Source organism: Orbicella franksi, chromosome 4, assembly GCF_964199315.1.
Source record: "Orbicella franksi chromosome 4, jaOrbFran1.1, whole genome shotgun sequence".
Lineage (NCBI taxonomy): Eukaryota > Metazoa > Cnidaria > Anthozoa > Scleractinia > Merulinidae > Orbicella > Orbicella franksi.
Window position 1 is genome coordinate 24,763,861 of NC_138148.1, and position 18,440 is coordinate 24,782,300.

General features: G+C 38.7%; 3 protein-coding genes and 3 pseudogenes across 3 annotated transcripts in view; 3 read left to right on the forward strand and 3 right to left on the reverse strand.

The window, feature by feature from the left end:
• The first annotated feature begins 2,227 nt into the window (after positions 1–2,227).
• Positions 2,228–3,296, forward strand: LOC145485003 (ATP-dependent DNA helicase PIF1-like; annotated as a pseudogene).
• A 139-nt stretch (positions 3,297–3,435) lies between these two features.
• Positions 3,436–14,950, reverse strand: LOC145485033 (uncharacterized). The gene is made up of 5 exons (XM_081463681.1): positions 14,764–14,950; positions 5,932–6,002; positions 5,469–5,658; positions 5,099–5,221; positions 3,436–4,582 (listed from the first exon to the last, which is right to left on the reverse strand). The coding sequence occupies exons 1-5, from the start codon at positions 14,945–14,947 to the stop codon at positions 4,509–4,511; spliced, it is 642 nt and encodes a 213-aa protein (XP_081319807.1). The 5' UTR covers positions 14,948–14,950; the 3' UTR covers positions 3,436–4,508.
• LOC145484961 (uncharacterized) lies at positions 6,281–9,052 on the forward strand. Its single transcript, XM_081463587.1, has one exon. The coding sequence runs from the start codon at positions 7,313–7,315 to the stop codon at positions 9,050–9,052; it is 1,740 nt and encodes a 579-aa protein (XP_081319713.1). The 5' UTR covers positions 6,281–7,312.
• On the reverse strand, positions 10,127–11,086 carry LOC145484189 (uncharacterized; annotated as a pseudogene).
• LOC145484685 (uncharacterized) lies at positions 11,504–12,619 on the reverse strand (annotated as a pseudogene).
• Positions 14,951–18,215: 3,265 nt separating the features above from the next.
• Positions 18,216–18,440, forward strand: part of LOC145484971 (uncharacterized) — a 4,669-nt gene continuing 4,444 nt past the window's right edge. The window contains exon 1 of the mRNA XM_081463599.1: positions 18,216–18,290. Coding sequence (XP_081319725.1) covers positions 18,233–18,290 — 58 coding nt within the window. The 5' untranslated portion in view covers positions 18,216–18,232. The remainder of the gene's footprint in view (positions 18,291–18,440) is intronic.

Genomic DNA, 18,440 nt, shown 5'->3' on the forward strand with positions numbered 1-18,440 from the left:
ATATTTTATGGTTTTTAATTTGCTTTCTAGCCTTTAAAGTTTCTTTGTATTAATCCTAGGACGTCCTTTTTTGTGGTTATTTTTGTGGATGTGTTTGCCCACGTATGGTAAACGAAACAAAGAAATCTATTATGCTTTGTATACGGTAATATTTCTTCTAACGTGTTCAAAAAAACCAGTTCTAGTCAACGTGTCATCGTATTAAGATCAAACTCTTAGGCTCAACTCAACGCATGTGAAATCCCTCACATGGACACAGAAGTAAGTTTTTTCATTATTGAATGTCTTTTATTGTCTTTGCATTACCAAACGTTTGTTTCCTAAATTTGTAGTAGTTTTCTAGCTAGCCTAATTGTAGTTTCTACTTCGTTATTCGTTTCTTAGTTTTCGAAACCATTTCAGTGTTTTCACCATTTCTCAATTGTTTCTTAACGACGCTTCTTTACGACGCTTCTATACATCGCTTCGATATTCGATTCGTTACGCTTTGCATCATCTGTGTACATCGCTTCAATAAATGCTGTTTACAATAAACTGTGTCATGAACATTATTCTGGGGAATGTTTGAAACGCGTTTAGAACATCTGTGACAACGAGAGGATACGTGATTCACAAAACCGTCCTGTGAGTAACCTTAAGTTCTGTGCTCACAGTTTCAATCGACATCCAGTCGCAATGTTCGGCAATGTTCCATTCGTTCTTCAAAAACTCTTTTAGCACACTAGTAAAATAGTTTTTTACACAAAATATCGCATGCTTTAAGCATGTTGTGCTATTTCACACACTAAAGCATGTTGTCGCACGCTAGCTTTTGTTTTTGAAGTTTAACACACTTTCTTGTTTGACTGCATTGTTAGTATGAGCACGCTTTTTTGTTCTTTGTGTGTCCAACCAAACAAAAGAGCTTGCTAATGAACTGTGCTCCTGAACACGCTTTAAGTGTGCTGAAGCCAAATTCTTCTGTTTTAGAGTGGAAGCATGTTGTGAGCGTGGTATCACCTTTATCCCTGTTTTCCTGTGGAGGGTCACATATACACAAAACAAAGCAGCAAAAAACATTTGTATAGAAGAAAAAGTTATAATTCAGTTAACTTTTAATCCTGGGTTAGCGTTAACCGCCTTCCGAACAATCCTGCCCTGTTTTCAACAAGTTAACCTGACATGAGCCTGCAATCCAATTGAAAACGAGCACTTGGCCAGCAGTCAACTTCAAAAATATGTGTGACCTTGATGAGCTGTAAACTTGAGCCTGCAATATGGTCACATGATACTGGTCTGCAGATACCTTGTTTTGACAGATGTCAGTTGATCATGACATGGATGTCCAATATCAAAGAAGTGCATGATAAAGCAAGGGTGCATGTCTCTGTCAACCTATTATTTGGAGTATGGCCGCCATGTTACACGACTCCGTCATCGTCGCTGTTGCTGTCATGTGTACACGCCCATGAGCAATACCACTAGCCATGATAACCACGAGAAAATCAACTCATGGGTTTCCTTTTCTTTCCTATATGAGTATGGGGCTCCGCTTGGCAGCCCTTCGGGCCGCCAGAGCTCCACTATAATCAACCAACACAAATATCTGATGACCAATTGCGTCAATCAGTTAGATCATTAAATACTATGCAATGCAAAGCTTATGACAGGGTACTTTCATGGGCAAGAAATAAAATGAAGAACCTCAACAGCCTGAAGTCACAAAATGTTGAACCAATTTATCTGTTTATAACTGGAGGAGGTGGTGCTGGAAAAAGCCATTTGATTAAAACAATCTACCACACTGTTGTAAAAACGTATAAAAATGCTCCAATGAATCCTGAGAAACCAACAGTCTTACTAGCAGCACCTACTGGAGTAGCAGTAATAAACATTGATGGTGCAACCATAAACACAGCATTAGCAATACCTAAAAATACAGGTGATGTCCTACCTGCAATGTCTGACCAGAAAAGAACACAAATGAGATTATCACTGTGTGAGCTGAAGCTAATAATAATAGATGAGATCTCAATGGTTGGTAACACTACTCTCCTCCATATTCATCAGCAATTAAAAGAGACATTTGATACTAACAACTTGCAACTTTTTGCTGGTGTAAGTATTGTTGCTCTCGATGATTTATATCAGCTACCACCAATTTAAAGAAAATTAGTTTTTGATAATTATGCAAATAATGCTTTTAATCTTTGTCACACTTGGCATGCATTTCAAATGATTGAGCTCGCATAAATAATGAGGCAAAAAAATGACCAACCATTTACTGAACTTTTGAATAGATCGAGAACTGGATCCCAGACTGATGAAGACATCTGCAGCATTCAGCCAAGATCAATCAGTTCATTAGGCAGCAATTACCCATCAGATGCTCTTCACATATGGGCTGAAAACATCCCAGTAGACCCACACAACAATCCAAAATTAGCACACATTCCTAAACCTATGTTTACCCTGAAAGCCACAGATCAATATCCTAACAATGTCAACAAACAAGATATTGACAGAGTACTGGCAAGAGGAAGATCTGAAACTGGTAGACTTGATTATGAACTTCATTTAAAAGAAACATCAAGAGTAATGCTCATAGCTAATATTGACATCTCAGACAGATTGATCAATGGTCAGATTGGTACAGTAGTCAACATATATGTCAATCCAAACATCCAAAGGCCATCAACAATATTCATTAAATTTGATGATGATAAAGCAGGACAAAACATGATTAATAATAGCAATAACCAATATGCTAAAGAACATAAAGAAGTACCTATTGAACCCAATTCTTGCCAAAGATGAAAGTAAGACCTAATAAGCCATCATCACCTGAGACACAAGGAATACAGTTTCCAATTACATTAGCATGGGCTTGCACTGTCCACAAAGTGCAAGGACTGACAATGGATAGAATAGTAATAAGCTTTCATCTTAACATACAAAGAAGTTTTAACCATGGTCAAATATATGTTGCAATAAGTCGCGCTAAAACATTACAAGGTATTTACACACTTGGAAAAATTGAACACAAGCATGTTAGAGCAAATCCTGAAGTACGGGAAGAATATGAAAGATTAAGAAATGTAGAAGCGATCACCATGCGTGATCAACAAATGCACCAAAATGATCTGACACCGTTAGTTATCAGCCTTCTTAATATCAGATCTCTTAATAAACAGTGTTGACATTACGTTTGATTCTTTAATTTGTAATGGTGACATTATAGCTTTTACAGAGACACAACTTCTACCCAACTTCAATGGTAATCAAATAAGAGAAAATTTACAACCATTTACCCTTATGAAAATATGGTCTATTTTAAATCTATTTTATACCTATTTTATATGCTATTTTATTTCTATCTTTTTTGTATTTTTTCCCTATTTTTAAGGACTATTTTAAAGGAACTTTTTATCTATTTTAAACCTATTATTTTGAAACAAAAAATAGCGAAAAATAGTCCAGATCTGTGTACTCAAAGATTCTGTAAATTAGCTTTAAAATAGCTTTAAAATAGTGTAAAAATAGTCTAAAATGTGTATGCAACCTGATGAGAAAATAGTGTTAAAATAGTATGAATAGGACAAGCTAAAAATAAAATAGGTTGAAAATAGCCTTAAAACAGAAATAAAACAGGGATAAAATTGGGATATAATAAGAAAAAACCTTGGACGATAGGCTGAAAATAGTCTTAAAATAGACATAAAATATGAATAAAATCGGAATAAGTTGGACCATAAGCTGAAAATAGCCTTAAAATAGACATAAAACAGGAATAAAATTGGGATAAATAAGAAAAAACCTTGGGCAATAGGCTGAAAATAGCCTTAAAATAGACATAAAACAGGGATAAAATAGTTTCAGAATAGGTGCCCTATTTTAAAACTAGTTTATCCACAGAAAAAACAGGTTTAAAATAGACATAAAATATGAATAAAATTGGGATAAGTAGGGAAAAACCTTGGACCATAAGCTGAAAATAGTCTTAAAATAGACATAAAACAGGAATAAAATTGAGATATATAAGAAAAATCCTTGGACAGTAGGCTGAAAATAGCCTTAAAATAGACATAAAACAGGGATAAAATAGTTTTAAAATAGGTGCCCTATTTTAAACCTAGTTTATCCAGGGATAAAACAGGTTTAAAATAGGGCACAAGGCCCTATTTTGAAACTGTTTAATGTATGCCATGCAAGGTAAATAGTACTGCCAGTTCATAGATCCACAAATCAAATGGGTACAAAATGGCTTGAAAACAGGTAACATAGTAAAATTATACAAAAAAACCTTCCTGACAGACTAAAGTTTGCTCAAACTGTAGTATTTTACAACTGTGCCTGCCTATGTGACGGGATGGTTTACGAGACATATATTATGGATAATATAAATTTTTCACTCACAGAGACTGTTTCAATTAATTGCACTGTTTTATTTTTTCAATCGTTATGTAAGGCCAAAGTGATAAAAAAGTATAATACAAAGTAAAGTTTAAAAAAAACTCATGATTAGACAGTTAGCTAGCTGCAGTGGCTTTCTCTAGTTCCCCATCCTTTGCCTTTTTGGGGCCGGTGTATGTTTTCCTGTACTCTGAAATAAAAATAGAGCAAAAATTAACAGGCAATATTTCACACACCATGCAATAAATTTATATTTTTATTACCTTTGTGAACAATACCATTTTGCTTTTTGATTTTTTTAAGATTAAGATTGATTGAATGATGCACAACACTGTATCACTGAAAAGAATGCTTTCACCACATTCCTATTTTGCTTCTGTAAAAACTTAGGGGTATGTAACACTTACACATTATTTATGGCTAAATGATGACTTGTGGTCTGGTAATAAAAAAAACTGATTTGGATACAATTTACACTACATGTATAGTCTAAAGTCCACTAAGGGACAGTCCTGTAAGTGGACACTTCCCGGTTAAAAAGTTTAATAGTTCCCGCCATGCACTTAGCTTACAGAGATGTTAACACCTCAACTAAGGGGTAACTATTTTTGGTTTCAATGCTGCATGCTTACAACAGGTTCATCTTTATGCATATCAGTACTAGGTATGTACCATTTAGCAACATATAAATTTATTTATATCTTACCTACAAAATATCCAGGCTTGGATGAATTAAATTTGATTGAATTTACTTTACATCTTAAGGCTTGTCTGAGCTCTGATTTAGTCACAGGCTTTACTTCCCCAAGTTTTGCAACCATTGCAAAATCTGTTTTAAGAACAAAACTACATTCAATATAATTGTCCAAACAACATTGAACTATAAGATGACTCTTATTACTCAAAATTCCATGTTCTTACTCTATTCAGTTGTAGCATATTGGTGTAACCCCCCCCCCCCCCAGGAAATTCCAATCCCTTCTGTGGGGGAAGTATGGATATTTTCTGGAACTGCACAGTACTGTTGTATTATTGGAGGCATAGGAACACTGAAAAGTGATTGTTACTACACTTACCAACACAGGCCTCTATGACATCCTTGTCAAGTTCTTTGAATGTCTTAGACAAGAGCTCTTCTCTGCTATAAAAACCACACAGCAGTGACCTCACCAACACTGTCCTGGATTTATTTTCAGCATCTTTAATGGCTGCACCCAATTTGTTAGGGCACATCCAGATGCCTGATCCACTGACAAGTTCTGTAAGCTAATGAAAAAAATGTTTTCAAAATTACTTTTTTTATCTCTAATGTTTCAATGAAGTTGTTAACACAAGTTACATGTAAATGTAAATAGCAAAGTACATTTTTTTTGGAAAAAATGGGAGGAGTCCACTGGTTGCAGTAAAAAAAAAGGCTGAAAGCAGGTTGAACTATGTCAATTCCTACCTCTTGATTCCTGCCTGTAGAGAGGTACATGCATGTAATTATAGTGTACAGTTAACTATGTGCAATTTTAAAACAAAACATCTTATACATACTCCATTGGCTGTTCCTTTTTCCTTTGTAATTTTTCTCTGGGCATTAATTCCTGTACTTTCTTTTGATTTACCTGTAAAATTAATTATTAGACAAGTGTTAGCATGATGGATTTAAATATTGAGTCAATAAGTTTACATAAAACAAAACAATGGTGTTTTTTACTGATATCAGTCCCAAAATATACAGAGAAACAAATGTTTTTACTGAATGAACTTATGATTTGATTCTTTGATTAAATTGTTCTTAAAGAAATAAGCGTGCAAATCCATAATCCCCATAATTTGTGTTTGGTAATGTATATCAATTGACTGACTGTTTGAAACATATAAAGCAAATGGCAACTTACAATTTGTGACCTTTCACGCGAAAACGTGCATTAACGACTTTCCGTTACACGGGTGAAACGAACGGCCATCGAACGGGTTACAAACGGGTCACCAAGCCGTTTGAAAGGGGTTTCGATGAGTGTTCGAATGGGTGATTAAGTATTCTGAACGGGTAGCCTAGCCGTTCGAACGGCTCAGAAAAAATTGCGAACGGGTAGCCTAACCGTTCGAACGGCTCAAGAAAAATTGCGAACGGGTAGCCTAACCGTTTGAACGGCTCAGGAAAAACTGCGAATGGGTAGCCTAACCGTTCGAACGGCTCAGGGAAAATTGCGAACGGGTAGCCTAACCGTTCGAACGGCTCGCAAAACATTCCGAATGGGTAACGAAACAAACCGTTCGACCGGCTCATAAAAAATTTCGAACGGCTCATAAAAGACTTTCGAACGGGTGATCTAAACGTTTGAACAGCTCATGAAATCTTCGAACGAGCAGTCTCGAACGGCTTAGAAACTTCATGATTATAATTCGTTTAGTTTATTTCGAATGGTGCCGTGCCGCTACACATCTCACTTAAAATAATTTCGAGCGGATGGCTGTTAATCATTGAAACTGCTCCTGTTACTACTTTATTTCACCACTGAAAGCCAAAGAAAGTAAACCTGAAATGCAGAGAACATTCATAACTGAGTTTGCTGAGGCGGAACTCGAAAGAAAATCAACGGCGAATGCAAACTTGGTAAGTATTTGCGGTGATGTTTTTTCTAGCTTTTTTACAAAAAAAATACCCCAACTTTCTGTTTCTAACAGTTCCCGATACATTTTCAAATTGTATGCTATGCTAACCCTTACTTTTGACTACGACTCAAACGCATTGCCATCAGTTCAGTTCGGCTGCGTGTCTCTACACCGATCTCGATAAATTTGCATACAAGTTACACAACAGTGACAGGTAACGCAACACCAGCCAAACGCATCAATCACTTTGACAGTAGGACGCGTTGTCATAACTACTCTCTAGCAGGAACTATTTTTTACAGTAAAAACCTTCATCATGGCTGAATGCGATCTGCTTGACGTGCTCAAAAGCAAAGAAATCATAGCAAAAGTGACAAAGTTTTTACAAGAAGGATGCGGGTGTTCTCGTGGCACGAAAGGCGGCCAGTGTTGTGAACAGTTTTCAAAGGAAGCTGTTCTTTCCAACTTAAACAATTGCCTGGAACTGTCGCATGGAGAACTCGATCTTGTTATCCTGGCAAACATTCAAGTATGCACGAATAGTGAAATCATTGGCGAAAAAAGGAAACGAAGTTCACGATCCAGTTTCCTTTACCTTAACCATCCGATCTGCAAGGATATGTTCTTAAGTCTTTACGGAATAAGCTATTCACGATTTCGCCGACTAAAAGAACATTATGAAGAACACGGACTTTCATCAAGGGTTCATGGAAACTACAAGAGACTACCGCACAACACCTTGCCCCAAGCCGTAACCGAGGACGTAAAGAACTTCCTAACTAATTATGCCGAAGAAAACGCTGTTTTACTTCCTGGCAGAATCCCGGGATTTAAAAACGATAACATTCGCCTGCTTTCATCGTCAGAGACAAAAATGAATGTATGGCATGCATTTAAAACAGTTTGCGAAGAAACGGGCAAGCAAGCTGTTGGCTACACTTCATTTACAAAACTATGGCAGCAGTTTCATCCTGATCTTCTCATCGCCAAGCCCATGACTGACTTCTGTTTAACTTGCCAGCAGAACACTTCGAAACTCCTGCGGTCTGCAAACCTTCCCGATAATGAAAAGTCTCAGTACGTCTTGGCTCAGCAGGAACATTTAAATTGCGTTCAAACAGAAAGGGAATTTTACAGGAACACTTGTACTGAATCAAAGAACATTTTGGAAAGATTAGCAGATACAATCGATTTTGATGAGCAACATGACCCATGCTCAGTCGATACAGTTATCCACTATTCATTCGACTTTGCTCAGCAAATTCACATTCCCAGTAACCCGATGCAGCCGGGACCGATTTACTTTAAAACACCACGCAAATACGGAATCTTTGGCGTCATGTGCGAAGCAGTACCTCAACAGGTTAACTACCTTATTGACGAGGCAAGTGACGTTGGTAAAGGGGCAAACACCACAATAAGCTATGTTCATCATTACTTCCAGAACCATGGACTTGGCGAAACGTGCGTCCATCTTCATGCTGACAACTGCTCGGGGCAGAATAAAAACAATTGTTTCCTTTGGTACCTGGCATGGAGAGCAATAAATCAGCTTCACGACTCAATCACTTATTCGTTTCTAATTGCTGGACATACAAAGTTTGGCCCGGATCGCTCCTTTGGAATTATCAAGAGATCGTACAAAGTTACTTACATTTCTTCTCTTTACGAATTTGCCAAGATGGTTGAGTCTTCCAGCACTGCGGGAGTAAACAAGGCGCAACTTGTTGGGACACACGATGGAAAAGTTATTGTGCCAGTGTACGATTGGTCAGCGTTCCTAGGACAGTACTTCGTCAAGTTTCCCGGCATAAAAAAGTTCCATCATTTTAGATTTTCAAAAGAGGAACCTGGCAAAATTTACTTCAAAGAGTACAGCACTTCTCCCGAGCGATCTCTTCTGCTGCTGAAACACCCTGCCACCCTACCACCCGCAGTGCTTCCAGCAAAGCTAAACCCCCAAGGATTATCTCAAGAACGGAAGCAGTATCTGCACCGCGAAATTCGCCAGTTCTGCAAACCAGGAACAGAAGATCTGGTTGCACCAGCACCATGATACCTCTCGTCAAGCGTTTGACATTGCTCTACAGTTTTACAAAAACGACTCTTTTAGGAGCCACCGCGCCCTGGTTCGTTGAAGTGGACGAGTCCAGGTCGCTAAAAATGGCTCTTTTAGGAGCCGCCAAATCTATAAAAGTCAATGACCAACATGTATTATCTACTATTAAATAAAGATTATTTCTTTTTTAATTTGTATGCGGGAAAACTTGGTTCTATAATACAACAGTAAAATGATCTCTTTTTAAAGGGGAAAAAATATTTTATCAAAGTTTGAATAGAGTTTATTGTTGTTTAAACGGTGAAGTTAAGTCTTTTTAATGAAAGCGCCGGCGAGTCACGTTTGTTATCTTTTGAAGCGTCAAAATAATTGCTGGGCGAAAAAAGTCTTTAAAAAATTTTTTGTCACTTCTTACCAGCAAGCGTGATAAAAAGAAAAGACATCTCTGTTTCTACTTGGCGCAATTTGGTGATTTAAACAGTGAAATGTTCTCTATTAAAAGAAAAAGAAGTTTAACAATGTTTTTATGTTGCGCCTTTTACTAAAGTCACTTTTTTTGCTGGCAAAAGTTTTGTCTTTCGGTACGCGCTGGCGAGTCAGTGTGCTTTGTCTTTTTGAAGTGTCACTTCTCACCGGCAAGCGTGGAAACAAAGAAAAGAAAAGACATCTCTGTTTCTACTTGGCGCAATTTGGTGATTTAAACAGTGAAATGTTCTCTATTAAAAGAAAAAAAGTTTAACAATGTTTTTATGTTGTGCCTTTTACCGAAGTCCCATTTTTGCTGGCAAAAGTTTTGTCTTTCGGTACGCGCTGGTGAGTCGGTGTACATTGTCTTTTTGAAGTGTCACTTCTTACCGGCACAGGCAAGAGTCAATTACAAAATTAATGTTTATTGTACTACTGACAATTCTCCTTTCTATACAGACGACACCATTAATAAATAAACAGCTAGCTAGTTACAAAAATATTCTTAAGCTACGGTTTATTAAAAGAATGATTACGATAAACGATCAGCTGAGTCTTTTGGGGTAAACTTGCGGATAGCGCGACACTTAGAATTAATTTTGCTTTTAATATACCTCCATACTTCCTCCTTATCCTCGTTGGCGCCAGCTGGAAACTTAGTGAAAACTAACACTTTAAGTGAATTGAGTTTGGCGCTGTCTAGACACTTTTTTCCATAAGTACCATCAGTGTTGCTGTTCGCTAGTTCCTCGCTGGTGAAAAAAGACTGCAGGAGCTTCAGCGCACAGAGGTGCCGTTCACTTTCTCGTCCCAGGGCCTGCTGGACTGCTTTTATTTTCGTGGGCGTCACACACGTACCAATTAGTTCCTCGCCGACTTCCTGCGCAGAAGTTGCCACTCTGGTAGGTTGCACAACCTGACTGATCTCGGCTGGTTGGACTTCCTCGCAAAGCCTGTCCAGTGTGTCAGTATCAATGGTGCTTAGTTCCCTGATGTCTGCAGGTGGCTCATTTTCGTCTAACTCTGGGATGTCAGTGGCAAAGCCGTTATCTGTGACTGTGGCATCGAGGTCGAGCTGCAAGGAAAAAAATAGAGCAACGTTTTTTATTTGTCTGCTCACCGATTTCTCCCGTTGATAGGTCATTAGCGTGACCATACTTAATTTTTCTGAAATATGATCACTGCTTAGAATCAAACATTACCATATTTTTTTTAGCCTGTTACGTTATAGAGAGACGCTCTTTGGGCTCGTCACGCTAATTTTTCTAGTCATTTGTAAAAAAGTTCAATCAAAGGCGGAAATCAGCCCGCTTTCGCAGCTTAAGTGAAAATGAGAAAACCCTCTTTGTTTGAATTGTATCACTAGAAACTCTCAGGCTGAAATCTAGGGGCAGTCTTACAAAAATTTCTTACCCTTGAAAAATGAGTAAGGGATTGTCCTTCCAGTGACTCCAGGCGTCCTTCGATGTTTGATAGTGCAGCGCTCACGTTGTTTTCCAAGGCAGACATCTTGTTCATCAGTTTGTGTTCCATTCCTGACAGGGATGTTTCAAATTTCTCCATCATCTACAAGAGTTAACGGAAATTCGGGTCAGCTGACAGATTCAGGACATAGAGTGCTTTTAAATTAGCTTTTTGTGACCTTAGAGAATATGAAAAAGCATACGTTTCGAGTGTTAAACCTTCAGTTGGAGCAAAGCAGAAGGGCCAACACTCAAAACGCTAGCTTTTCAAATTCGATACGGCCGTCTATTAGCCTCCATTTATGTTTAGCGATGTTGTGATTTCTAATCAAATAAGTGTTTCAACAGCAATTTGTAATCTCCATGTACAGTAAAATAGTACGGTTTAAAGAAAATTGCCCAGATTTTCAATTTGTCATTGGCGATCCGTGATTTTCTAAATCCTGAAGTAGTCCACTTAACTAATATTTTAAATTTTCCCAATTGCAAAATAGTGATGTTATAGAGTGTTGTGTCTTTGTTTCGAGAGAGAGCGGACCTGACCACAGGTTAATGCATTACCTTAACAACGTTTTCTTGCATTTGCATCTGGCAGGAGAGAATTTTAGTGTTCGCTTCTTCCATGGCATCTACCATATTCATTAACTGACGACACTCCTCTGTCTTGGCAGCGAGCTGCTGGCGGAGTATAGTGACAACATTGTCTTGTAGGGAGGAACTTGTCACCGTCACAGACACTGCGCTTTCTGCTACCTTGGCCCTCTTGGATTCTCAGACTTTTTGCCACTCGTGCTGCCGCTGCTTCTGGCCGACCAAGAACTGCTTGTTCGGGTGGTCACTCGGGTTTGCTTCGGTCTCGGGACATTGCACTTCAGCAGTCTAAGTCAAACAAAATCAAATGATTACCTTTTGATCAGAGCAAAAATTCCTTCGCGCAATTAACAACAACACTTCGGAGCTACACACGGTAACGGTTGAGCAACAACAGTACAAAACAGAGCGAAAAATCCTTCACAAAATTAACATTTTGGAGTTATGCAAGGTAAGGGTCGAGTGACAATATTACGAAGATTTAATTGGTGTAACGAGTAAATGGTAAATTTGAGTCAATCGCCAATAAAAGAAGTTCCCCAGAGCTTAGATTAGGAAGTTAAGCGAGCCCAAAGAAATAGTCGACCTAACTGATTACCTTATTTCGGGCACCTTTTTTTCTTGGTGGCTCTGTGGTTTCTCGGATTTGTTCTGTCGCTGCTGGAAAATTCTTCTTGTACCATTCCAGGTCTTTCTCAGCTAACATTTTCTCGTCATCTGTAACATGGACGTGAAATTACGGACTTGGTGTTAAAAAAAATCATAACTGTATCCCAAATTGCTAGTGCTTACGAGAAAGGATCACCTAACTAAAAGATATAGACTTCAAAACATACAATTGACACTTACCGCTTACAGCAAGGATCTCCGCTTGCACTTTCTTTCCCCCCCAGTTAACCTGGACAGACTGTCCCTCCACTAAATCGAGGTCTTTCTCGACGATGAAACGAGTTGACGCAATACCTGTTTTGCGTTCTTCAGGGAAAAGAAAAAGTGCTTTTGAAACACGTTTACTTGTTTGCTTGCACAACTGTCTTAGAGACATTCTGCGACTGTTGAGATTGAAAACTGTGGAGGCTACTCGCTAACAAATGTGACTACTTTACTTTGATAACAGAGCCTATTTTATATGTTACACTAAAGGTCGCGCAGATCGAAAATCCATTGTTTTCATTGGATAAATGAAGTGTAAGTGTTTTTATTGGTCCGCCGGAACTTGTGCGTGTTTGCATAATAAACAACTACTGACTGATTTAAAACAACAATACAGCTGTCAGAAGGCGTCATTTACATGGACTCCAGGCGTCTGGGTAATTCTTTACCTGGTATAAAGGGAGAGAAGTCGAAAAAATTGTTCTTCGCCTTTGCAAAATAATAATTGTCCAATGTAACTGTAACTGACTCGTTGATTTGTTCTCGGCGAGAGATTCTCGCGCAGATAGAAAAAGCTGGATTCTTTTATACACGGTCGTTTATGGGAGTCTGTCAATTCTTTGTCTTTCAGTACAGCCCAAAAATAATGCACGCGCAAGAACTTCTTTTTGCGTCCGCAAGCGGGCAACTTCAGATTTAACCTACCGTCCGAACCGCCTAAGAAGTAACGGATGATTGCAGCCGTTCGAACGGCCAAAGAAAAAGTAAAGTACGGATGCGCATTTGATGAAACTTCGAATTCTTTGATCGGCGTGAGCTGCTGTTTGCATGTTCTACAAAGTGTTTATATCTATCAAAACATAAACAAATTTAGCCGAAGAAGATGATTCTCACCACTTCGTCTACTGTTTACTACACTGTTTACAATTATTATTATTATTATGATGTGTCCTGGAGTCCCAGACCCGCGGCGTGAAATGAGCTTGTTTGAAATGGCTTTTTCTCTCCGGAATGTTCCTTGTGGCAAAGGCTAAAAATACATCGTATTTACTGGGAAGTGTAACCCAAATTTTACAACAAGCAAGCTTCTCAGTCGACGGAAACAAGCACAGGACTTTGCATGCATGACAAAAGCGTGACTCAGTTTTCACGCATTGTTAATGTTTGAAACTTAATGCAACTTCAGGGCGTCACAACAACATGATTGTTATCTTACCTGCTCAGTGCATGCTGCCGTCTTACAGATTTCATTCAGTGGATTCTCTTCAAAATAAGAGGAATGCACAAGGCAGACTCATGAGATTTCGGTGTCCAGAAAATCATTTACAATGTATGTGCTTATCACAACCATAGTTATACCGGTAACGTTTATTTTACCGCATTGTAAACAGGGTAGAATTTAAGAAGTTCGCTTCTATAGGCGACTTTCAAGTTTCCTTGACTACCGTATGTTTAGAAACGCAAAATATATTTTCTGCAAGAGCTCTTCGCCTGTAATAATAACTTTGCAAGAAGTTTTTAAAATTTACAACATCGTAGTTCTCATTTGTTTACACAAGCAGCAGTTCAGTGTGAGCTTTGAACGAAAGTTGTCTTCGCTCACAGATCACGCAAGAAGAAAACGAAAACAGCACTTCTGAATCGGCATTCGGAAGCAAAAACCGTTGGATCCCAGGCTAACTACACCGTAGTTCGATTTTTCTGCGTGGACTGTTTCTTCATGAGCTTCATTATTTGGAGATATTTTGTGATTGTCGCGTAATCTGCTAGCAGACTGTTCAAGTGATCGAAGGGCTTTTTTCCTTAGGTGACATGAACACGCAAGTACCCGAACAGGTTAAGACAACCGCTCGTATGCCTAGATATTTTTATTCCTGAATGGATGATCAAAGCCGTTCAACGTTTTACTGAAGTCGTTTGAACAGATGGATGTTCCAGCGAACGGGTGAGCAAGTCGTTCGAACGGTTGGACGTTTTTATCGAACGGGTGAGCAAGTCGTTCGAACGGTTGGACTTTTTTATTGAACGGGTGAGCAAGTCGTTCGAACGGTTGGATGTTTTTAACAAACGGGTGGGCAAGTCATTCGAACGGCTGGACGTTTCTACCAAACGGGTGAGCAAGCCATTCGAACGGATGCAAATTTTTTTGAACGGATGACCCAGGTCGTTCGAACGAATGCAAATTTCTTTCAAACGGCTTCTAAACGGAATTCCGTTTGAAAACGGAAAGTCGTTATAGCACGTTTTCGTGTGAAAGGTCACATTTTATTGCTTACACAGTGTATTAACACTGCATGCTGCCTATTTATTACTTACAGAGCTCCTCTTTCAACATAAGCACCTCTTCTTTAAGCTGGAGTATTTCATCATCTTTCTTCTGTTTTTCTTCTTTGCACCAAACATTTATACATTTTAGAGGTGGGTGTACTGTCTTTGGTCTTTTCCCTCCAAAGTGGGGATGCTGTAATTGGTTTCCCTGTTGTGGGGTAGGAATAACCATTAAGGAGTTTTCACTGTCATCGTCTGACCAATCAGACTCGGACGAGCCATCCACGTTCACTCTTTCAGATCTGCTGCCTGGTGTTGCTACTAGAATGGACTCCTCAATGTCATTCAGCTTCTGACAAAGAAGTGACAGCTCTTCTTCTCCTCTGTAGTTTTACGCTTCTTCGCAGGTGTGGTTTTCTTGGCGGAAAAAGTGACATTGAAGGGTTAGTTAGGATTTAAAACACTAAAATTACATTAAGTACCGCACAAAGAATAAAGCATGAACACAAACCTTGTTTCCCTGATTTCCTCTTTTTGCCCTTTTGCTTTCTACTTTGTGAATTAGTGTTCTCAGCTGGTGCATGTTCTGTTCTCGATCAAGAGAAAATTATTGCTTTGATGAGTGAAACAAAATAAATGTCAGTCATTCTTATTAAAACTGGAAAAAATTATGTAGTGTGGCTTTTAAGTTTGTAACAGGTTTAAAGTGGCTTGTTTAAACCATTGACATAGCCATTTCTGGTTAAAACTGATCAATTGTTGCTTTAATGCACAAAGGGTTCCAGGCACTTTTCTTGAACGGGTCATAATACTGTATCTTATCATTTTGGCCATATGAGTAAATTGCCACAATGCCTCACAATTACAGTAAAAGGTCAAAATTTAATTCTCACCCGCTGAATCACTTGAATCCTCTGGCTGATCAGTTGTTGAAATGTCATAATCAGCAAACAACTTCTTATTGGTTTTCCTCTTCCTTTTAGCACATCCAGTGCTCTGCTTTTTGGCACTGACTGATTGATCAGGGGTTATGCTCTTGCAGTTTTTATCTGCTTCACCCTTACTACCTTTTTATAAGAACAATACAAAAAGAAGCCTTCACAATGGGCAGCATACTTTCCGTGCACACTACATGAAGTATATGCATGATGAAATTTTACGTTCCGCAAACTGGTAGACGCTTGAACGCTTTGGATGAAATCACTGTGAAAATTAATACAGCGTAAGAAGACCAACAAGGAAAGGGAACAATGCTATTTGGAGATAGATTAAATAGAAAGTTCAATCTGAAAAAGGTGGTTGCCCAGTCGAGTCGATCGGTAAAGCGGAAGACACTCAGCGGCATGACGAACCTTGGGTAAAAACTTTCGCTGGCCATTCTACCTTGTTATTAACAACTGGTATTTCAAAGTATCAAAACCTACCAGTCATAGTAAGAATTGTGCCGAGTAACCGGTTTCCGAGTATTTGAGTTTTTGCGATCGTAGGAGATTATACTAAACTTACCATGAACAGATAAAATTTTCCCCGTCCAAAGGTCATTCTTGTACTGCATAGAGACTTCAGTTCCAACTTGGGCCGATCCTTTGAAAATCAACTTCTTCACTGAAATCGCCTCCTCCAATTCATTTTCAAAAGCCTCCTCTCCTTTCTTTTTCCAAGCAACTACAACATGGCTTGCCGACTTTGATGATGACATACTGAAACAGCTGTGCAAGAGAATCAACGTATATTCCACAGCTAGCTATGATCATAGTGCAAACTAAATACGCATATCGTATTTTGGACCATCGTCCGTCAAATTTAAATTTTAACAACTTACACTTTACAATTGCAAGCAATTTTAAACTTGTTTCGGTGTTAAGCTGTGCAACAAACGAACAAAGCAAATCTGTGTTTGATTGTTTCGGCCTTTTCACACCTCGTAAGATCTCTGGAAAAACTTTGGTCAGAAGCTAGATACTGATCGCTGTTTATGCTCTAAAGTTAAACCTATCTTTGAGCAACAGCTTGAAACTGCGGCCGATTCAAACAGTTCTATCATTCGAGCGGCTTGCGGCTTTTCCATGAAACAGATTCTCGTCTCAATTAATTGCCTTAATTTCTCTCTGATTTTTCCACCAAAAGACGAAAGATCGAGGTCAAATCACACCAGATCATGTCAAAGGACAACAAAAGACGGACTGGAGAAATCAGTATCGAGTGAAACATTTCACTTTTCAAAACAACATACAACATTCACAGGGTATTGGGCCACTGCGACTTTTTTTTTTAATCCTAACATCTAAGAAAGGCTGTTTGCTGTCTTGCGCGTCTTGTCAGTTGTCACAACTCCTTTCTGGCGGTCTGGAAACAGGATGCTACCAAACCAGTGAAGCGCCAGAGAACAGAAGTTCATTTACAGTGTAACTCAAAGTTTTGTAAGGGCTATAAAGAAGTCCCAGGACTATTAGCTTCCCACGATCAGTATGTCGGCTTGTTAATTTTCACACTTTTGGTCAAGAGAATTCATAAGGTCAGGATATGTGTAGTTTTGACAAAAACATATCAGTGATAGTAAATTCACTGGAATTTACAACCAAAGTGAATGTGCACTAGCGGTTTAAGCCCAGTTAACTTTTACTTGAGAGGTTAGACTATTTTTTAAAGACTAATCTAGAACTTGCGATCATTACTGTAGCTGATAATGTGGCGGGATCATTTACAAAGCTAATAAAGCTATAGCATTGACTAGTGCACAGTTTCTCGGCTGCTAATCGACTATCATTTTCAACGGTTGTTATAACCAACGTTTATAACATCTATTCCGTAATCACATTCGTAATATCAACTTAAGATTTGTTACAGAATACGTGGTCAGTTTGTGATCAATCCCCCCTTGGAGGCCGGAAACTTTGTGCACGCTACAAACCACCACAGAATCAGTTATTTCGCATAGGTCCAAATCTCTAAGGATCATTGATACATAGCTTTCACAATCATCGAATCATAGTAATGCTTTTACGGATTAAGGTATGATCTTACCTGATACGTAGTAGACTTGAAAGGTTGACGTTGATGAAAATGAAGACAGAAGACTGAGAAGATTTGGTAAGAACGGTAGTTGAATTGATCGTTCAATTGACCGCGTGGTAGCCTAGTTCTGAGGATTGCCATTGTTCTCTTCCCGCCACAAATTTCAAGCTGCTTATTGGTTCAAAGATTCGTATCCAGTTTTTGTCAGTCACATTCTGGACTTGGTTGCTATGCTGTTTGCGGGTCTGCGTTTTTTCTAAAAGCGTGGACACAGAACGATTCTGGCTACAAAAAGTGGAGATTTCAAGCTTAAGGTGAGCCTTCGCGTTCAACTCTTTGGCGAAGAAAGAAACTTAAACAAAAAATTCAAAGCAACAAAGAAGAGGAGTTGTGTGACAATGAAATATTACAACAACAACAGGATTCCCAAGATCAAGATGCATGTAAACATGGACGCGGCACCACATCAAAGCTACAAAGCGGCACAGAAGTTGGTGAAATAATGCAGGCGATTCAAAGTGACAGAAGTTTTTCTAGCTTCTCGGACCACTTTTGTCTTAGTAAGCGTCATTTTTATTCTTTTCAGTCATGAGCAGAGCATAAATATTTTTGCACAATTTTCACGCCATATGCATGCCAGCTTGTTGATTGAGCTTTTAGCTAGAGGAAATATCCCCATGTGGAGTTTTTTTTTATAGTCACAAAGGGCC